Source organism: Callorhinchus milii, unplaced genomic scaffold (assembly GCF_018977255.1).
Source record: "Callorhinchus milii isolate IMCB2004 unplaced genomic scaffold, IMCB_Cmil_1.0 Scaffold2, whole genome shotgun sequence".
Classification (NCBI taxonomy): domain Eukaryota; kingdom Metazoa; phylum Chordata; class Chondrichthyes; order Chimaeriformes; family Callorhinchidae; genus Callorhinchus; species Callorhinchus milii.
Genome location: NW_024704743.1, coordinates 86,125,254 through 86,148,664, shown reverse-complemented (window position 1 = coordinate 86,148,664; position 23,411 = coordinate 86,125,254). Strand labels below are relative to the sequence as shown.

Here is a 23,411-nt window from a genome sequence, read left to right as displayed (position 1 = left end):
TGGTACAATCTTAAAGAGGGTGAAGGAACAGAGAGACCTGGGGGTTCATATAAGCAAATGGTTGAAGGTGGTAGGACAGGGAGATAACACTGTTAAAAAACGCATACGGGACACTAGGCTTTATAAATAGGAGCGTAGAATACAAAAGTACTGGTTAGGCCTCAGCTAGAGTACTTTAGGAAGGATGTCAAGGCATTGGAGAGGGTGCAAAGGAGATTTACCAGAATGGTACCAGGAATGAGGGACTTCAGTTATGAGGAGAGGTTAGAGAAGCTAGGAATATTCTCCTTGGAGCATAGAAGGTTAAGAGGAGACTTAATAGAAGTTTTCAAAATTATGAGGGGATTCGATAGGGTGAACAAGGGGAAACTATTTCCACTGACGGGTGGGTCGGTAACCCGAGGACACCGATTTAAAATAGTTGTTAAAAAACACAGAGGGGAAGTGAGGAGAAATGTTTTCATCCAGCGAGTTGTTCGGATCTGGAATGCATTGCCTGAAAGGGTGGTGGAAGCTGATACGATAACAACTTTTAAGAGAGAAGTAGATAATTATTTGGGGAGGACAAGATTGCAGGAGAGAGCGGGGAGTGGGATTGAATTGGATAGCTCATTTCAAAGAGCCGGCACCAACACGACGGGGCGAATGGCATCCTTCTGTACTGTATAATTCTATGATTCTATGAGGAACAGCTCAATTCACAAGCAGCTCTAAAACAATGACTTTGATATACGTTGCTACTGCAGTGGAAATAACAAGTCCACCCATGTGACAAAATTGGTTGGACTCAAGGTTAGATGCTGATGCCAATATGAGAACAAGCAGTAATGTCTTGAAGTATGTACTGTACTATCAGCTGTGAGTTTGATTTGCTGTGTCAAACATTCTAGATAAAGATGGTTTCACAGGACTTGCATAAAAGGCATGGACAATGTGGATAAGCAACATATGAGAGAACTATATTTCTGTGCTACTGAGGTTAAGAATATAAGAGATATTGGTAGAGGGAAAGGAGATCAGATTTGGATAGTGGAGAACGTTCTGCTGAATTTGCACAATTGCCTTCGAGATTCACAAAATATTTTTGCAGACTTCCTCCAAGGAAATGGGGTGAAATCCATGATACAGAAAGGGCTGTAGAGTGAGCAGGCTTGACCTTTGCTCAATCGATGCTTTACTATGTTTTCAAGTGCACGTCAATCAGTAATATTTGACTAAACATGTTTGTAAATACAATTTACATTTAAATACGGCTCATTCAAACAAACATTGTGCAGCATCGCTAAGTCGTCTCCAGATGTCCTTTTTCAAGTCACTTATTTTACATTATACATTTTATAATCAATCACAGTAATTTAAGCTTTTCATTATTACAACATTCAGCTCAGTTACTGTTTATTAGAACCAGACATTTGGGATTTTACTGAATGGCTGTTGATAATATTATGGGGGTCATAATGAACTCATTTTGCATATTCTGCTGCACTGAAAATTGGAAATGTATTTGACTTTTTGTAATACGTTGCTGGTGCAGAATAGTTGTTGAGTTTGTCTGCACAATATTCTATGCTAAGTGCAAGCTTATTAATTATTTCCCAATCATTTTATTTTACTGCTACTAAATCAAGTTTTGTCTGCTTTGAGATTCAGGTGGAGGTAAAGAGGCTGACTGCTCCCTCCCTTTCCCCCGTTGCTATTTCAAACATTGACCCACAGCTCACCTCAGTCCTGTTGTTTTGGTTCATTTTCTTTTCAATGTTCACAGCCAACATCTGACTGCGAAAGGAGAGGCTCTTTGTCTTTTCAATCACTTGCTGATATGGGGACACCGCATTGTTTCCCATTACTACATGGCCCTGAAATAGAAAGTTAGTTAGGTACCAGCTGAAATTTTTAATAAACTCCATATGCATGTGACGATTCTTTGCAGGAACAGTATTATTATTTATACAGATTTAAAATAAGGTCCAACTTAATGACATCCAATAATTTTGCAGGTACATATTTTAAATTTAAAAATAGGTCAAGACTTCGGGTATCATCTTTCATTAAATTTCCTTTTTATTCCAAATATGAAACTAGAATGCATCATAAAATTGACCACTGAGCACAAGTATAAGGCAATCTATTAGCAAGCAAATCAAAAATTTGGGATGCAATTGTCAAGTCAAACCAGGTTATTCGTTGCATTGATAATTGGTTATTCTATCTCCAAAAGGGCATACAGTGGAACTTATCTCCGATAATGCAGAGTAATCACATGGTGGATAATCAAAACTGGCAGAAATTCTGCTGTACGCGAGTGGGAGCCGAGTTGGGGAAGGTGAGTGACGAGGGAGTCAAGACACCTTTAGTATTGTATGAACTGGATTTAATTTCTCAATATTTTAAAAATGTATTAAACAAATTAAAATATCTCACAGAGTTAATTTCATTGCCTATCCCTTTGCCATATACTAGCAAAAGAGTAACTTTTTGGAGCTATGATAAAACATTTATATCTCAGAACAGCAGTATTAACAAGAGACATCTGGTTGCAATTATAAGGAATCAAACAACAGTCTGAACAAATTGACTTTTAAAAGCACAAAACAGGCAATTTTTGCAGTTTATTCATTTTATTTTAAAGTTCCAATTATTTCCCCAAAACCTAGGATTAAAATTGTTATTCACACTGAGCATTTCACTTTAAAATATCAACAAAAGACTACCAAGTACAATTGCAAATATTTTTAAAAGCATTGCTCAATGCTGTCTAAAAATTCTTATTTTAGTTAGTTAAAGTGTTTCAAGAAATTACTGGTTGTAAAAACAAACAACATGACAATTTTCTTCACTTCTCCCCCATCTTGTCTCCTAAAGGCACTCAACTCATTTTTACTCCATCAGTGTATAGTTCCACGTGTCCCATTTAACATCTGGTACCTTGTTTAAGTAGTAATTATTTATCTGTCAAGCATAACGGAGAGTGTCCACAGACTATTTAATGAGGGGGAGGGGGGAAACTGAAGAGAAAATAGGCACATTTACAGACTTATCCTCAGATGTTGACTATATATTCAAAGCTCCAGGAGGAGCTTCTAAATAGAATGGAACCCTGGCTGGTTTTACCTTTTGTTTCCCAAGATGAGGCCAATTACAACATTTTTACTTCTACTGTTGTCCTTAATAAATTAGACAAGGACCTTCTTACTTGCTTGTTTGTTCCAATCTGAACAACGACTTGAATTTATATAGCATTCTTCAAATTGAGTAATATATCGAAGCAGACACAGACCAAGGAGGATAGAAGAGTAGGATGACACTAATGCAGTGTTTCCACCCCCCACCAGACAGTCACATAGTTTCCTCCCCTTTTACCACTCAAACTTTCACCTTTGGCCTGTCGCTGTTACAGCAAAGCAAATCTTTAATGGAGTTCTACTACATTATGAAAGTTGACAACAGCAGATTAATGTTTAAACATTAATTTATGACACTACTGAATGCAGAGTCACAAAATCTTCCCTGCTCTGAAAATATAAAGCTGAGATGTCATTTAGATGTGTGGACTTGAGTAAGAGGTCCAGTGGTAGCATTTGGTCACAATACATGTGACTAAAGCAATTTAAATAGTGGTACAAATGGTACAACAAAAATACTTTGGGTCTCTTCCTCCATCCCCAAATGTATTGACTTTATCACTGCATAGTTTATCCAAAGATATACTTTTGCCCTTGTATCACTATTAAATCCAGAGAAAAGTGCAGGCACAGATTCCAAATCTGCAGATAGAATTACTTCTCAAGGACCTTGGAAGGAACTTTTGGCAACAAAGGTGACTGTTTCACCACCTATATTTACCACCTGAATTGCTAAGGAGGAGGAAACATGTCCAGTTCACTGTGCTCTCTATTGGTGTTAAAGGATTCAATCTTAAACTGGAAAAAAATTTACAATTAGAAATTACTTCCTTTTCTCATATTAAAACATTAGTTGGAACATCTGACCATTAGCTGGTCTTTATGTACAAGAAGTCCTGTAGCTCAGTGGTTAGAGCACTCGCTTTGCAAGCGAGACACCTGGGTTCAATTTCAGGCTGGGCAAAACCTTGGGCAAGTTTCCTTACTCCACACGCCTAATAATAATCCCTCCAAAACAAAACAATAATAAATTGGTCATTTTCAATCCACGACTGTTTGTGGGACACTGCTGTGCGTAATTGGCTGCTGCGTTTCGCCCACAAATATATAATCAATTCACTTTACAGTCTATTCTGTGAAGAGCTTTGAGACATCGAGAAGACGAGAAAAGCGCTATATCAAATGCAAGGATTATTATTATTCTGTTGACATATTCAAAGAAATATTAAGAAATTTTGTATTGCACAAATCATCATTAAAATCTAGGATTAATCTAAACTCCGGCCATATAAATGGCATCTGGTGCTACATCCAATCCAAGAAACTGGCACCAGCTCATAGTACTTGCTGAATGAAGAATGCACTGCAGATTGAGCCAATGTCAATAACGTCAATGTCCAAGTTTAAGCTACACCCAGACCAAGTAGATTGTATCTAGCACTAAATCCATTGCAAGCAGCTAAACACTGGCACCAGATCATTGCTCTGGTTTAATGAAGAATGTACTGAAGAATTAGCCAAGATAAATAGTGAAAATTGTGCACCAAAAAGAACAGTGAAGTCTAGTCTACCTCTAATCCAAGAGTCAAATGAAAAGGCTCAGCAGCCAGTTCAGTTTGTACCTTTGGCATCAATTTGCCGTCATTAGATCTAACCCTAATAGTAGACCCAAACTCAACCTCTCCTTTTGAAAGGTCAGAACTATAAAACATACCTTGCCCTGCAGGATAAAGCAGAGTGTATTTTAAGCATTAGCTGAAATCCAGTCTCCACGACCATTGAAAAGAGACAATCCAATCTGTTGAATCAGGATGAGGTGCAGAAATGTAAAAGACTCCTTCAAAAGCTTGACCACTAGAAAGCTGCCATAGATGCTTGAGTTTTTAATGACCCTGGCTCATTTATTTTAACTGTCCCAAACAACTGGTGTCATCTCAACAGAGTACAAAGGAGTAAACATCACAGTTGCTCAAATTCCACTGAACAAAGCTCATAAAAACTGATAGACAATTTGAAGCTGCTCTGACCAAAACATTATCTTATCACCAAGAAGAGGAAAATGTCTACTTTCAATCTCATCATCTCGAAACACATTAGTTTCCTTGATGCCCAAAAGGTTAGATTAGTGGCCATTTACATTTATATAGCCTTCAATAGGATATGGACATCCAAACTAATTGGAATCCCTCTTGAGGAACATTCGGAAAGCAGCTGAACTAACTCGGCAACTTCTTCTCAGTTCTCTGACTGTCTGAATGTCGTGTTCGAATTTGTATAGGCAAAAATTCAATATTATCTGCAGCATCAAAAATACCAGGTCAAAATTTGGTTAAGCACCAGCTACAAAAATGTCATGTTAATTTACAATGACAATTTACTTTTAGTAAATTGGTGCACATATGCATAAGTGTATTTTGCTGGTAGCAAGGGTAGGTTTTATACTTCTAAAATATACAGTTGGCTGGCACAATGTGTACTATAGAGACAGAATAATTATTTTAGTTGGCACAGCAGCCAATTTGTATTTCACATAATGTCTGATTATCCACACTCTCTGCTTATTCACAAGGGGCTGTCCCAAATAAGATGCGTAATTGACTCCCGGCTGCATATTTGTGAATGCAGTACAACCCAAAGCCACGGAGGCCTGTGCACTGATCCAATACTCTGCGTACCAAATGCAATGAATAAAGCAGCAGCAAGAGTTGCCAGTATTTAACAAGAGTAGGGCAAATGCAACTTGAACATTCTGCAAAAGTCCCAAACAGCTGCAGCAAAGCTTCACACATCTCTTCATTTCCTGTAGAATTCTTGTTCGGATAGTACTATTTTCTGAAAATCTGGTCACAGGTTGGCCACCACTGTCTTATATTAATGTTATTTAGGTCATTTTGAAACATTTTTTTTTCCTGCCTGGAACAAGGTAACACCAAAGGCAAAGTAAAATCTGTACTGGACCATCACTGACAATGGATGGTCACAATTCACCTGATAATGATTTTTAATAACCATAACAATCAAATGGTTGCACTCTAAATACTCTGTATTAGAAGGTTGTGGGTTCAAGCCCCAGACCGTGTTTTTAAACTCATATTGTCTAGGCTGATACTCCAATGCTGTGTTGAGGAGATTGCTGCGTTGTTGGATCCATTGGCTGTCCACTCGTTCAGGCGTTAAAGTGAGTTCCCACCTGCCTGTTCAGGTGTCATCCGCAAACACAGAGTAAATTTCCACATGTACGCGGATGACACACAAATCTACTTCTCCTCCAGCTGCGACTCCAGGTCAGTCAATGTTCTGTCAGATTGTCTGGCAGACATCAGAGCCTGGATGAGTGCAAACTGCTTCCTACTAAATGTTGACAAGACAGAAGCCATGCTCCTTGGCTCCTGTCAACATTTTCTGTCCTGCAGCTCTAACCTCCTTGACTTCACTGGCCTATCCCTTACACTCACTGAACCGATGCGCAACCTAAGGCGTCAGATTCAACCCATAGCTGTCCTTCCTTCCCTACATCCGGTCCCTGACCAGGACCACTTTCCTCCACCACATTGCCACTTCCGACTGCACCTTACCCCAGACTCAGCTGAAACATTTGTCCATGCGTTTGTCATGTCCCAACTTGGCTTTTCAAACGCCCTCTTTGCTGGTCTCCCAAGTTACACCATGCACAAGATCCAGCTGATCCAAAACTCCGTCATCGGCATACTCACCCACACTAAACTCCATTGCCCCATGACACCAGTTCTAGTCAGGCTCTACTGGCTCCCTATCACCAAACGGATCGATTTCAAGATCCTCACACCTGTTTTCAAATCCCTTCATGCCTTGGCACCTCCCTACCCCTCCCACCTGCTAACCCCCCACCATCGGTGGCCCAGCTTTTAGCCACTACGCCCCGAAACTCTGGAACACTCTTCCTCTATCCCTCTGCCTTGCCCCTTCCTTACTCATCTTCAAGTCATGTTTGAAGACCTTACTCTTCGACCATGCCTATGGTCACCTCCCCCTACCCCCAACTCGGGTCGTGCTCCCCACTGTCAAGCACTCTGGGCGTTATATAAATGCAAGTTTTTGTTGTTGTTAAAGTGAGGTCCCATCTGCCTGTTTGGGTGGACAGTAAAAATCCCAGGGCACTATTTGAAAAAGGGAAGGGAGTATCTCCTGGTGTCCTGGCCAACAATCCGCAAATAAAATTGATCATTCACTTCATGGCTATTTGTAGGACTTTGCTGTGCAAGACACAGCCAGGAAATGAATGACCAATGTTATTTGGGGGATTATTGATGAGGACACTGGGAGAAACTCCCTTCTCTTTTTTCCTTCCGTGCCATGAAATTTTCAACCTGACGAGACAGATGAGACTATAGACTGTACCAAAAGATGGTACCTCTAAGGATGCAGTTTTCCCTCTAACACTACACTGGAGTCAGCCTGGCCTACGCAAGTTCAAAGTCCAAATGTGGGGCTTGAACTTGCACTCTTCTGACTCAAATCTGAGAGTTCTATCAACTGAGACATGCTGACACCTACAATGCACATGAAAATATAGGTAACTTGGATTACAGTTTCCTCTGAAGTTCATTCGATGGGCCTTGAAGGTTATTTTCTGCTCGACAGTAATTATCAATTTTGAGATGGGTGGTGTCGTAGAATGGTCGGGATGTAGAACTATAGAAATTTACAGTACAGAAGAAGGCCATCTGGCCTATCGTGTATGTGCCAGCTACTTTATAAGAGAAATCCTTTCAGTCTCATTTCCCTATCCTTTCGCAATACACCTGTAGTTGACTCCTTTCGAGGTATTTTATCTAATTTTTTACATTTTGAAAGCCAATATGGATTGTGCCAAAAATGGTTAAATAAGGTTTCCTTAGTCCAATCCTTTCGTTCTTTTGTGAAATTAGTTTGAAAATGGATAAATATTGAGCAATTTTGCCCGATACACTTGGATAATTAATACCCACCTATGCAAACTCTCTCAGGAACCAGGTGAATCCATGGTCAAGGAGATTGCATATGGACTGGAAGAGGGTTTGGATGTCCTTTTATCATTTAATAATAATAATAATCCTTGCATTTGATATAGCGCTTTTCACGTCGGGAGGACGTCCCAAAGCGATTCACAGAATATACTGTAAAGTGAGTTGACTGTATATTTGTGGGCGAACGCGGCAGACAATTGCGCACAGCAATGTCCCACAAACAGTCATAGATTGAAAATGACCAATTTATTATTGTTTTTGTTTTTTGGAGGGATTATTATTAGGCTCTGTGTGGAGTAAGGAAACTTGCCCAAGGTTTCGCCCTGCCTGGAATTGAACTCAGGTCTCTCGCTTGCAAAGCGAGTGCTCTAACCACTGAGCTACAGGACTCCTGATTTTTCTCTTTAATATGTGATGTATTTGAAATGATTTGTACCAATCTAATGTATACAAAATAAGCTCATACCAGTTTTGAATCTATTTTTGCATCCAGTCTTGCATTCCGAATTAAGTTGACAATCCATCGCTCAGCTTCTTCAGGCGTCATATTCAGCTTCTCTGCGAGCATACTGTAATCAATGAGGAGTGTGTTAGTCATACAAAACAAATTACATTTATTATAATTACTAAAATATTCTCCATTAAGTTTGCAATGCAACTGTGATTTTCCTCTAAACTAAGCCAGCCAGGAACCTCGGGGTTCTGTTCGACCCTGAGCTGTCCTTTCTCCCTCATATCCGCGCCACAACTGGCACCGCCTTCCATCACCTCCGGAATGTCGCCAGACTACGGCCTACCTCACCCCTCACGCTGCTGAAACTCTGGTCCACGCCTTTATCACCTCAAGGCTGGACTATGGGAACTCTCTCGTCGCCGGCCTTCCCACCACCTCCCTCCACAAGCTGCAGGTCATTCAGAACTCTGCAGCTCATGTACTGTCCCGCACCAGGCTTCGGGACCACATCACTCCCACCCTCGCTCGCCTCCACTGGCTCCCCGTCCCCCAGAGGATCGAATTCAAGATCCTCACCCTCACCTACAAGGCCATTCATGGCCTTGCTCCCTCCTACCTCTCGACCTACTATCCCCCTACCTACCTGCCCGTACCCTCCGTTCCTCGGGCTCCGGTCTGCTCCACATCCCCCGCCCCAACCGCCCTACCATCGGTGGCCGGGCCTTCAGCCTCTCAGCCCCTAGGCTCTGGAACTGTATCCCCCAGTGCCTTCGCCGCCTCCTCCCTTTCCTCCTTCAAGGCCGGTCTCAAGACCTTTCTCTTTGACCGTGCCTTCAGCTCCCCTCTCGACTCTCTACCCCCTCCTCGCTCCCTCCCTTCCCTCCCCTCACCCTGACCATTTCCCCCTTACTCGGGTCCTGACCCAACTGTACAGCGCCTTGGGACGTCCTCCTGACGTGAAAGGCGCTCAATAAATGGAATCTTGTTGTTGTTGTTGTAAACTAGAAACAAAATGTATCTTGAATTTTGTAATCTTCAACCAATATTTTAGGGAGTCATTTACAGCAGAAGCAAAAGGAACAATCTGAGATACTGTTGGAATACAAGGATTCTTTAATTCAGGAATATGGAAATAATTCCCATTAATTTTTTGCTGTGACAACTTCTTTTGGAGTGGAATTCCTGCTAGTCAATGTGATGTGCTTCCAGTTAGGGTAAGGAATCCTGTTTCAAATTGCAGTGCTTTAAACCACAGCATTTTAAGATTTTTTTATTGAACTTAAAACAAGCTTCCTTATTGATGATAATAAATACAATTTTTAGGTACAAGTCACACAGACTTCTCCGCTTTAATATTAATAATAATCCTTGCATTTGATATAGCGCCTTATCGCACCGTTGAGACATCTCAAAGCGCTTCACAGAATATACTGTAAAGTATAGTTTGGGGTAGAAAGGACATTTGAGGGTCCAACAAGACACCAGAATTCTGGACAGGCTGAGTGAGGTGTATAGTGCATCCATGGGTGGCGATGCTGTCAGCACCTGAGGTGTGGAGGCACTGACAGGAGCCAATCAGGAGGGAAAGCACTGTCTGGTATGCTTCCCACTACATGTCCAGCTCGGTCCACCTTACATATTAGGGCAAGGTTAAAAGGAGTCAAATGGATGAAGCCCCGCCCGCAGTAGTAAATGGCCATGCTTTCAATCGGCGCACACTCATCATCATGAGATGCACATTATATGCTGTGCATTAGATGTTGCGTGCACATGCGGCAATCATGCCCATTCTAAGATATTTTCACACTGATAAGTTGTAGAATAAATATGGAGACGATGGAGGGACGTCAGCGCAGATGACTAAGTGAGAATAAAAAGGAATGTTTTCCTTTTTGAGATTGAGGCAACAAGGCAGCTTGTACCAGCAGGCATCTGAATTGGCACTGATGTGAGACCTACCACGGAGGTGGATCTGGTTTAAGTCAGTGCTAATTTGGAACTTGCAATCTGAGGTCATTCATAGTGGGAAATGGAGGTCAAATTCAGGATCAAATCTAACCTCAATCGTACTCCAAGGTTTAAAGATTGATTGGTGGCAAGATTCACATATTTCAGTCATTGCCTAAGTTTTAGTCTGAGTTTGTGTGAAATAGAGATAGTGATAAAACAAACTTATGGGGGATAAGGGCTTTGTCACTATAATGACACAGAGATAAAGTATTTGTGGTCTATTTAACAATGGAGACAGAAATATTTTGAATAAAATCTTTTTGCATTTTCTAATTCACAACCTTTCAATTTCATTTGAGTGTTAGAATGACTGGAATACAAAATGGCAATGGCTACATTGGTACAGGAGGTTGTGTTCTTGCTGAGGATGGGACAGTGGCATCTAATGGTGCTATACCCAACAGTAAAATATTAGATACCAACATGATATGCCCGAAATGAGAAAATGATCCAATACCCAGCACCAGCACTCCTCAACTACCGAACATAAGATTAAATTTAATTAAAAAAATAAAACTGTACATCTGAATTATTTTAAATGTTCTCATCCTCTCCTCCTCTCTCTCCTCCAACACAACACAGACTTCAAGAGCTAGAAGTCATAACACCAGAAAGTTGTGATTAAGACAGCTTCAATTAAGTTCCATTACAAAAAGCAGCAAGGAGCAGTGAGAAAGTAATGGCTGTGATTTATGAACACTGTTCTTTTCCTACTGCCAGAGAAACTTTTTAGAAGTGCTTTAATAATAATGCCGTTCACACCAGGAGGGTGGCTCAAAGCGCTTCACAGGATTTTATTGTAAAGTGTAGTAAATGTCTATTTGTAAGCGAACACAGCAGCTCATGTGTGTCCCACAAACAGTCATGAAGCGAGCAACCAATTTTATTTAGGGGATTGATGGCCAGGATACTTGGAGAATCTCCCTTCTCTTTTTAGGTAATGCCATGGGATCTTTAATATCCACCTAAACAGGCAGACAGGACCTTGGTTCAATATCTCATCTGAACGACAGCATCTCCAATAATGCAGAGCACTCCACCTCCAGCATTACACTGAAATGTCAACCTAGATGGTGAGTTCAAAATCCCAAAGTGGAACTTGAACTCAGACCCTTCTGACTCAAGAGGCGAGATTGCTACTAACTGAGTCAGGCTTTGGCATCCTATGATCCAAGTAGTGTAGATTATTTCAATGTTTGCAGGAAAATATCCTCATCGAAGAAAAGGAAAACATCAGTGAAAGCATGTCTTTTTCTGTCCACAAACAAGCCTCTGGTGTAATACTAAGGGTTTATTCTTTGTCCAGCTCCAATTACATTTCTCACGCACAGCAGCAGGTTGTTGGTTACATCAAACAAACCAACTTTTGAAGTTACTCCAACTCTAATGACATTAGACGTTTAATACAGAATGGATAATTTGACCGCAACACAAGAGGAAGGACCGATCTTAAACTTGGCAACTCTTTGCCTTTACTTTGTCTTATATTGCCACACAAATACGTCATACTGAAAATTGGTTCAGGGAGGTGTTTTACATGAGATCTATTGGGAATTAAAGCATTGCACAGCTAACAACATTACTTTTATCTTACAGTAACAAACTGCTACAAACAACAGTATATCAGACATTCCAATGCTTTTTTTTTTAGCATCCAGCCTGCTACTGTGTCCCATTACAGATCCAGACTCAAAGGCCAGTCACCACCACATTCTCTCACTTAAAGACATGAGATGTGTCATTTTTTTCCCCCTCTTCAAAAATCCAAAAGGCATTCCTTTCACTAAGCATCAGAAGTGCAGATGGTGTTTCCTGTGGCTTTTCAATAAACTTGTTGCTGATCTTCCTGCTGTGCGGTAACCCATAAATCCCAATCCATCATCTACTGCAAGTCTCGAGAAACGTCCGGCATTTTACTGCACTAGCAGCAGCTAACCTACCAGTAAAAGGCAAGCATTAAAAGCAACAAACCTAGAACCCTGCATTTCCAAACATTTCTTGTGTCTCTGAACCATATCAGATCCCTCAAAGTTGTGACTAACTTTCTGATTAAGATTAACTCAGCTTTTTAGCATACTAGTGTGCCCTAAAAGTAGGTATACAGTTAAAGAAAATTCACATATTCAAAAGTGTCTTTTGAATATGTGAATTTGGAGGTCTGATTCATGTGCGTGCACAAAGCCATAACAGTGCTATGTTTAAGTAAAGCCTCATTAAACAATGGCTTATGAAATTTGAATGTGTTCTAAATTAAATTCCTTATCTAAACACTATGTGAACTTGTAGAATGCGTGAAAACACTCATCATTTGATGCTGCTTTTAAACAGAGTAATGTGACCAGGAACGTCTGGTTCACGTACTTCAGAAGCACTACACACAGCTAAAGTTGTACTTTGCAGAATAAAAGGTGATACCAACCTGCAGCTCTGTCACTCATTTAACAATAACGTTCTGGAAATACTTCAGAGGTGCTTATTTGTGGGAAAGGCACCTTTTAACAGTTAAAGTTGTATTGATTGCAAACGGACAATGACTTGGAGGTATTTTTCTGCCAAGATTCAGTGGAAAGTTCTGATACGCAGCGAGAGAGGAAGTTGGGCACTCCCAGAATGCACTAAAAGAATGGAAAACTGCAGCGGGTTTGGCTTTCTTTGGGGCGGGGGGTGGTGGTAGAAAAAGGGATAGCTTTTGGGGAGGGTGGGGAGGAATAGGGAATCCAAAGATTTTTGTCTAACAATAGAGGAGTTGACTGATGAGAAGATAAAGGTTCCCCATTTTCTTGCCCTTCCCCCTCCTGTGATCCACAGCAAATTCTCAAATTACAGCTATGTCAAGCTGAGGCGAGACAGTGGCTCAGAGGCAGAAGAAAATTAAACAAGCTAAAGGGCAAGGTAGTCAGTGATCTGAAGGCAAACATCCAGTCAACGGGTTACAAAAAAGTAATGTAAGACTCTTCCTCTCTGTTGGTCTATATTGTGTCAAATTCGGAACTAAATAAGGTGGGAAGTTGAGAGGGGAAAAAAATGGTCGAAAGAGAAGGACTTTCCAAAAATTTCCCCATAAATAAATGCATCACAATTGTGATTAACTATTGTATTAGTAAATTTATGAATGTTGTTAAGATTCAATTGCCACATGATGAGTTTGTACTACTCACGTCCACTACAGTGTCATGTCCTACTTGAAGCACTACTTCCCAAAGCACAAAATACTCAGGTTCCATGTGGTGAAGCCTAAACAAACTGCTTGACATTTCTGTTAAAGTTGAGTATCCTGTGCCCAAATGGAATATAGGTTTACACTGTTACCTGGGGACTAGATCTCTATTAATTTGCAATGTGGTTCTACATTACACTTAAGTCAGCTCATGGGTATCTATCTGATGAAATGATTTATTGAGCAAGGTTAATACTGCTGATTGCAGTGAAATCCCTTCATAGCATAAAACACTGACAATGGGGGATTAATTTACAACCATTTGTAATGGGTTTATTTAATAAAAGTCATAAATGAAGACTGCTTTCAGTAACTATGCTGGCCTGTGGGAATGCCAAAGTGTCAGCACAGCTCCTGCATATGGGCACAATTTACTTTCCATTACCAGGAGGAGTCCCCATTTACTACTTGGGATTTCCCATTGAGAAATCCCGACGAGAAATCCCGTTACAAAAGGTTTTCTACATCAGCTCTGGTAAAACTCTTAGTATACATTTCTAGAAATGTTAATCTATTTACACTTCAGTGTGTATGTACAGGTCATTTAAATACAATTCATAATTCTCAAATTTCCACCCAAATACCATAATTCTTAGATCACAAACAGAATCTTAAAAATATGTGAGATTACAATTAGCTATATATAAAAGTATGGTTTAAATTCATCTGAAATTTGTAAACTGTGGTGAGCTTTTAGCCATTCTGTTACTCAGAATTGCAAATCTCTCCACCTCATGCCCTCCTTCCCTACCAACCTGCCTTAAGACCCACCTTTTTGGCACCTTGAACCCCCACCCCCATCAAACACCCCAATGCAGTGCTTGGGGAGTGCTGCATTGTCAGAGGAGCCACTTTTCAAATGAGACATTAAACCAAGTCTCCCTCTCCAGCCAGATGTCAAATATCTTAGTGCACTATTCAAAAAGAGAAGGGAGTTTATATATCTTTCAGCTGGGAAGATCTCTCAGACTGCAGTTACCATCAATCTCTTTCCAGGATTAGCCAATAGCAGCTACAACTCAGCATTAAAGGAAGAATGTTTTTNCTACCAATTCAGTAGTTTAAGTCCAAAACGGGAAGAACTTGCTTATTTACCCAAAACGTTGGAGTGACTGCCAGCAGTAGTTCTCAGGCCCAAGCTTGTGGAACGTTTAATGCCTTTTTAAAAATAGTGTACATAAAACAACCTATCTAATCTTAAAAAATGTCTGGATAAGTAAAGAGAGGCATCTTCAAAATGCAGAACAGTAGTAACCGATTCCAAAGCTGCAGACTGAAGACTTGCAGGACTAGGTTCCGTTTAGCAGCTTGACGAATAGATCACTTTGTTAACCGTTTTCCCAATTTTACTACATTATGAAAATTGCGTTGTCAGGCAACATTGAGTGAAATCATGAGCTTTAATAGCATCTACAAATAATGATTCAGAATGACCACAGTAATATAAAAATTCTTGAGTTTATGCCAGTTACAGCTTGAGAACACAGTAGCGTGCATTTTGCATTTCAAAATAAAAATAGTTTAATTGCATTTACATTTTTTTTACAGTGTGCTGAACTACCACAGCTTCTCCCAACTTTTATGAGACGTATGGAGCAAGCTGAATTGTTTGTTCATTTGAACTACTCGTCTGTCAGTGCGTTTTAAAGGAAATTAATCTGATTGTACTGTTTGCCAAAAAAAGGTCTACAAATGATTCCCAGACTCTATTTGCAACCTGAGCACATCAGTGTGATCACATAGCAGCTCACAAATGTTTGCTACAGACTGCAAATCATTAAGTAGCTAAAGAGATGGTACAGAATTTTGAAAATGTATTGCCTCACCAATAATCTCCCCAAAACATTTTCTTCAAATCATTTTGTAATGCAAACACTTGCATAGTCACGAACAAGGCAGATATTTTCTCAGTGATCTCTGTTTTTGTTTCAGATTTTCCTCATGGATTTGTGGTATAATCAGTCATTTCCTTCAGTAGTCTCATAGAAATTCAGCTGCTTAAAATTCAGCACTAAAACAGCAGTCCGATCTTTCTACAGCACTAAGTCATGTTAGCATACACTTTCGAGGGAAGAAGGGGAGAAGGACAGTGAAAGAAATGAACCATGATGCTTATTTTTATTCATTGCTAAAGTATGGGTTTTTGCTAAGTGGGTTTTTTGGAATTTAGCTAACCACCCAGCCAACTAATAAGTAACGAGTATTGCACAATCCCCCGAATGGTTGGTAGACATATTTCTATGTACCAGACTGGCACAACAAAGTTTAGCTAAACAAAGTTTAGCTTGTTCAATCAGATGTAGCAGCAAAGATAATTACCACAATGGTGAACAGCAATCAGATAATTCAGCAAGTGCAGGATATAGAGGGAAGATGATATATGGCATATTCTAAGGAAATTCTCATGGTTGTGTGCTCAGGCAGTACTAAAGCGCCCCTCTGAATGTTTTAGGAGGACATTGATTTGACAAGTTGCAGTTTAATGCTGACAAAGACATCCCCACTAGTCTCTAGTCGCAACAAAACAAATAAAATCTAATTATGACTAATAATTCCTAACAAAATAATTTCTAATTATTAGGAATGAGCATGTATACAGCCTATTCTGTGAAGCGCTTTGAGATGCCTTGGATGATGTGACAATGGAGGATTATTATTATATTGAAGGACTGAAAGAATTCACCATCAATCCAGTTTCAACACATGGCAAATGCTTGTCTCCTTAAAGGTAAAATAATAGATTTAGTTTGCAAACTATATCCTGAAAGATAAAAAATGAAAGATAAGAATGAACAAAGTTCCAGTAAACAATCCTTCATTCCTAACATTTGAAAGATAAAATGTACAATTTTTCAATCTTCCAGGGGTGGTGCCAGAGGACTGGAGGATGGCCAATGTGACTCCCCTGTACAAAAAGGGGCAGAAGGACAAACCTGGGAACTACAGGCCAGTCAGCCTAACATCAGTAGTGGGGAAACTCCTGGAGACGATAATCCAGGACAGAATAAATCTTCACTTAGAAGACTATGGGTTAATTAGGGACAGCAAGCACGGATTTGTTAAAGGCAAATCTTGCCTAACAAATCTAATAGAATTTTTCGATGACGTAACGGAGAGGGTGGATAAAGGTAGTGCAGTTGATGTAGTTTATATGGACTTTCAAAAGGCATTTGACAAAGTGCCACATGAAAGACTTGTAAGAAAGATAGAAGCCCATAGTATAAAAGGGACAGTGGCAGCATGGATCCAGAACTGGCTGGGAGACAGAAAGCAGAGAGTTGTAGTGAACGGCTGCTTCTCTGACTGGAGGGAAGAGTACAGTGGCGTCCTCCAGGGATCGGTATTAGGACCACTGCTCTTCTTAATATACATAAATGATCTGGACTTGGGTATAGCAAGTACCATTTCCAAGTTTGCAGACGACACAAAGTTAGGTAGGGTGGTAAACAGTGAGAAGAATAGTAGCCAAATGCAGGAAGACAGAATGGTAAAATGGGCAGACACATGGCAGATGAATTTCAATGTGGAGAAATGAGAGGTAATGCATTTTGGTAGAAAGAATAAGGGGAGGCAATATAGGCTGGTAATACAATCCTAAAGGGGGTGAAAAACCAGAGAGACCTGGGGGTGCAGGTAAATGAATCCTTGAAGGTGGCAGGACAGGTAGATAGAGCTGTAAAAAGGGCATATGGGATACTAGGCTTTATAAATAGGGGCATAGAGTACAAGAGTCAGGGGGTTATGACTAACCTATATAAAACACTGGTTAGGTCTCAGTTAGAATATTGCGCCCAGTTCTGGGCACCAGACTACAGGAAGGATGTTAAGGCATTGGAAAGGGTGCAGAGAAGATTTACGAGGATGATACCAGGAATGAGGGACCTTGATTATGAGGAAAGGCTAGAGAGGCTGGGATTATTCTCATTGGAGCAGAGAAGGTTACGAGGAGACCTAATAGAGGTCTTCAAAATCATGAGGGGATTTAATAGGTTAGAAAGGGAAAAACTGTTTCCACTGGTGGGTGTGTCGGTGACCCGAGGTCACAGATTCAAAATAGTATCCAGAGGGGAGGTGAGAAGAAATTTTTTCACACAGTCAGTTGCCTGAAAGGGTGGTTGAGGCCGATTCGATAACTACTTTTAAAAACACGGTGGACGGGTATTTGAGGAGGATGCGTCTGCAGGGTTATTTATGGGGAAAGGGCTGCGGAGTGGAAGTGACATTACGTTGCTCTTTTCAAAGAGTCGGCACAGATTCGTTGGGCCAAATGGCCTCGTTTTGTACTGTACGACTCTATGATTCTATGAAAAGCTGTATAAAAATGATTATTCAATTGAAACAAATTAGCTGCATTGGGTTCATGTTTGTTTACTTAAACAAAGTTTGACATTTAACTGTACATGACAAATAACTTGCAAAAATGTGCTATTATACATATTGCAAGATTGTCGTTTAAAGATTTTCTATGAGGGATTGGGGAGGGTAAGGATTAAAAGATTGATGTTACAAAAAGGCATCAATCAAACAAAAAGACAGAGACATCAACACACTAGAAGAGTACCAGATCTTCACTGTACCAAACGTCAAGTTAGGAAACATACAGGATGGTCTAAATGCGATGAGGAGAACACAATAAAAATAAAATAAAATTCTCATTCCGACATGCGAAAAACAGACATGTCTATGTAGGCAATGCACGTGAATTACTACTTATCGGTTGGCATGGCCACCAGAATCAAACATTCTCAGCAGTAATCTTAATTAAATCAGACTTTAAGATGGTTCGAAGGAACATCACATCCAGATTCATTTCCATTTCTCCACCAACCTCTCTGACTTTAATTAAGAAATATTTAATACAATTACAGATTTAAAACCAGGAGAACCTAAAGTTGCTTCGGACAAGCAAAACTAGGAAGTTAAAAGTTTATTTTTTTTTAAAAAAAGGCAAGGGAGATTAAAAATATACGATCTTGCCCTTTTCAACTCCCCAACTGCCCCAAAAAGGCCACACTTAATCCCCAGAACAGCCCAAACTGTGACCTTTTCAAAACTGCCTGAATCACATGGAGACTACGACACAAAGCTTTATCGTACCTCTACGCCAATCGTTTTGGACCAATTTTAATAAACTGCTCTCAGTAAATGTAAATCATGTAACTAAGAAAGTTCCTATGACACAGTTTTGACTGTACTTCCTTTCCTAGCTGACCTTCAAAGGCACTATACAGTCAGTGCATAGTCACATACAATTCTTTGTGTGGCTTTTTAAAGTTAGCAATATCACTTAGCCTGTTTAAATGTTAAATATTTACTGTGCCACATGTGTGGTTAGGAAAGTGGGGAAAAAGCTGCAGGGGATTAGAACTATTTTCTTAATAAGTCAGTCAAATGTCACAAAACAAACCTCAACACAATGACGGAGAATTGTATTTAATTTTAGAATCAAAACTAAGTTGTCTTCTTCTTTCCCTCTAAAAGCAACTGATTCAGAGTTAGAACTTCAAATCAGCTCTGAACAAATAATGGAAAATAGTGCTCAGAGATGAGATACTTCTCCTCAATGTATGACTTTACTTCTTTTTAAGGAATTCGAAAGGACGTTAGATCTTTATATGAGGGAGAGCAGAATAGAAGAGTATGTGGGAGGAAGTAAGGAATAGTTTCCCCCCACCCCATAAAAATAATTTACTGCACTTGACTGCAATTATCTGTAAGGTACTTTGATACATTTCAATACGATAAATATGTTGATGAGTGTACATTATCTGAATACGTATCCTTCATATATTGTATAAATCAGCTCAGATTCATAATTGGCAAGGGATGGAAAAGTGTGGAAGGAGAAATAAAAACACACAATCCTTTAAAACATTTTGAATTAGTGATGTGACCTGTGTTCTTCCTCTCTCCTGAGCTCCTACTTCTATTCAAAAAAATTAAAACAATCCAATAAGTGAAATAAATTACATATTTATATTTAGTTTAATGTTTTATATGAAAGATAGCTCCTTCACAATGCAGTGCTCAAATGGCTGTTGCTGTAACCCACAACCTTTCAACCAAAAGGCAGGAGTGCCACAAATTGAGTCCGTTGAAAACTATTATGCTCATTTTTCCAACTTCCTCTATTGGATAGACACAAATGGTGCTGTAGTTACATATGGTACAGAAGGGACCGAGTCCCACTACAGCTTTCAATATTACAGTTTTAAAATAGAATCTCTTGTGATTTCTTTGTCCTTTTCTCAAATCAGAATCAACGTAATTCCAGCATTGTTTAGGCTGATGAAGCAAGAGAATGCTTTACCCCACAGAATGGGTGTGCAAATGCTGAAACTGTGCAGCATGAAGTGCCTAACTAATGTCAGGATGGGAAAGAGGCAAATTAAATGGCATAGAAATGGAAAACTCATACAATGACTCAATTAAATTACATAACTGTCACTAATATCTTAACTTTATTCCTGCAATGTAGAGACTGGAATAAAAAGATGGCCAGCATAAATCCACAATATCATTTTGTTTTTTATTACTCTTAAAATTTTTATGTGTAGCTTTTCCAGATGAAAATGGGTATTATATTTAAGATATTAATAAACAATTCTTGCATTTGATATAGGGCCTTTCATTTCAGGAGGATGTATCACAGCACCTCACAGGATATAATAATAACCCTTGCATTTGGTATAGCGCCTTTCATGTCAGGAGGACAGCCCGAAGTGCTCACAGGATTTTACTGTGAAGTGGAGCAACTATTTGTAGGCAAACGCAGCACGCTAAGTGCACACTGCAGTGTCCCAGAACCAACCATGAAATGAATGACCAATTTTATTTGGCAGCATCATTGAAGAATCCCTGCTCTCTGACCCTCCAAGTCCCGACAATGAGCCAGGCAGGCTGGTTGAAGAGACTGTTTTGACAGTGTCTTGGAGTCCTGTACCAGCTCTCATAACTGCTTACGAATGATTTTTCACATTCATTAAATGTTTAGCTAAGTAAATGAAATTTCACCAGAAATGGAAGAGAACTAGCTTTAATGTGACAGATTACATTTTAGTTATAAATTTACAAAATGTTTACTTCACTTGTAAAAATAGCTAAAAAGACTAAGAAGTGATATTGCAGCCAAAAGTAACTGAAATTGTCTCCTAGCTGCAAAATGTAGCAACTGCATATCTCAATAAGCAGGATGCTATTAATTCTGAGCGTTGAGAAACTTGTAACATTTCAGATGTCAAGTGTTTCTGCTTAAGGCTGGTTTCCACTTTAGAAGAATGAACCACAGATGGCTAAACTAGTGGTTAAAGGACCTCATTAAAGACAGAATTTGATCAGCTATTTCGTCTTCTAACTGATTTATTTTGTCATTCCAAGTTAATATGAACCAGCAGAGGCCTTCTACATCCATCGGGGGACTGCAACTCCCACTGATAATGGTAACAAGCTGACAGTAATTAATATAATGCACAGCATGAATACAAGTGCTGTTCCTTTCTTAAAAAAATTGCATTAAGCCCGATTTTAAAAAATGCAGATTTCTTGTAAGTTTTTATTTAAAAACAAAGGTATTTAGTACTTCACTTCCCATTTCACCAATAAAAGATTGCAAGGTTACATCACAAATTAAAACTAAAGTGAATTCAAGGATGACCACCTAGAAGGCTAGGCGGGTCTGCTGTACTACAGGGCACTGCTGATGACAGCATTGCCAGCCTGGCTCATCAGCTGGACACTGGAAGGGCAGACCAGTCACTGGGGCCATGGACGCGTCCCACTCATTACTGTTAACCCTGCATGCCAAAGCCTAATCGGTACAGTGGTCCTAGCTGGATAAGCAGTTTGCTGTGCACCGATATTTACTTATCAAATTATGTTTAAAAAGCATGTTACAAAAAATTGGTTGAGTTCCAAAAACGACAACAAATTACATCACTTCTAGCACCTTTCACGTCGGGAGGACGTCCCTAGGCTCTGGACAGTTCGGGATTTCGACCCAAGCTGGGGTTGGGATCAGGAGGGATATAGGGCAGGAAGGTGACCAAAGGCGCAGTCAAAGTGGAGGCTCTTGAGATGGGCCTTAAAAGAGATGAAGGGACTGCAGGATGGAGTTCCAGAGGGTGGGGGCAGAGAGGCTGAAGGCCCGACAGCTGATGGTGGGGCGGGCCTGATGGGAGACATGGAGCAGGCCGGAGCTCACTGAGCAGAGGGAGCGGACAGGATAATATGGGGTTAGCAGGTCAGAGGTAGTCTGCAGCAAGACCATGGAGGGTTCTGAGGACGAGGATGAGTATTTTGAACTCTTATCTTCTGTGGGATGGGGAGCCAGTGGAACTGGGAAAGGGTTGGAGTGAAAAGAGTCACGGAACCTGGTGTGGGAGAGGATACAAGCTGCAGAGTTCTGGATGATCTGCAGCTTGTGGAGGGAAGAGTTGGGAGTCCATCAGTTCCCCCACAGATGCCACTTTATGTACGTTGTGCCCATGCACAGCAATCAACATGAACTGATAATCCAGAACTCGCCCCTTTTTAATTTCAAAATGCTGGCCAGCTTTCCGAGTACATATACAGTGAGAGCGGAAGCTGTAAGGCTACAGGAGTGCAATTCCTGGAGTGGTGCAGTTTAATTTTTCTCCACACATGGTTGTCAATCACTCCAAACACAATTGCCATTTTGTCAAAATAAACTAGATTTACCATTTTCTAAATTTCAGAGGTAACTTTTCTCCCATCAGTAAAAGGTACACAGTCAAATGAAACATTACAACAACCACAACAAGATTTCACTTGTGTAGCGCCTTTTACGTCGGGAGGCCTTCCCAAAGCACTGGACAGAGTATAGCATTTCAGACCCGAGCTGGGGTTGGGGGGGAAGGGAGGGGAGGGGAAGGGGGGTGGCCGATGGCATGGTCGAAGAGGAGAGTCTTGAGGCGGGACTTGAAGGATGCGAGGCGGAGATTACAGGAGGAGATTGGTGTTTTAGTATTACCAACATTTTGTTCATGTAGACTGGAAATTGCTATTTGTTGGCTTCATGGAACAAGTGGCAAATTGTGGTTGCCAACCACAATGTTGAAAAAGCAATTAAGGCTTCATTTAATTGAAGCAGGAAGCCAACTGAGCCATGAAATAATGTAGTTTTACTCCTCTTATAATGTTTGTTTAGACTTTACCTGCCTCTACAGTTGTTATAGATGTGTTACGAAACTGAAAACAAAACGCTAAAAAAGATTGTTTTTAAATTTTGAAATTTACATTAAAAATTATGTACATATTCAACCCTCAAGGAAATGAAACAAGACACTGATGTACCCAATTGGGCTTGATCGCACATCCTTCTGATTCAGAGACAAGTGATACCAACTGTGCCAGGCCTGTTGGTAATAAGGCAGATTTACTACCCAACTGCTTCATTAATGGCCCTTACAATTGACAAATCTTCAGAACATTTGATGTTCTTGATGCTTGGAACATCTTGATGTTTGTATTTCTGTTGTCTTAAAGGTCCTTGGTTCCATTTTTCTTCATTTAGTTTCTTGGGACCAGCGCCTTGGAATGTCCTCCCGATGTGAAAGGCGCTATACAAATATAATTTTGTTGTTGTTGTTTCCTTAGAACAACTG

General features: G+C 40.1%; 1 protein-coding gene across 1 annotated transcript in view; it reads right to left on the bottom strand.

Moving 5' to 3' along the window:
• Nucleotides 1-23,411, bottom strand: part of eif3e (eukaryotic translation initiation factor 3 subunit E) — a 114,761-nt gene that overhangs the window by 10,331 nt on the left and 81,019 nt on the right. The window contains exons 11-12 of the mRNA NM_001292859.1: nucleotides 8,574-8,676; nucleotides 1,722-1,856 (exon numbers count right to left, since the gene is read on the bottom strand). Coding sequence (NP_001279788.1) covers nucleotides 1,722-1,856; nucleotides 8,574-8,676 — 238 coding nt within the window. The remainder of the gene's footprint in view (nucleotides 1-1,721; nucleotides 1,857-8,573; nucleotides 8,677-23,411) is intronic.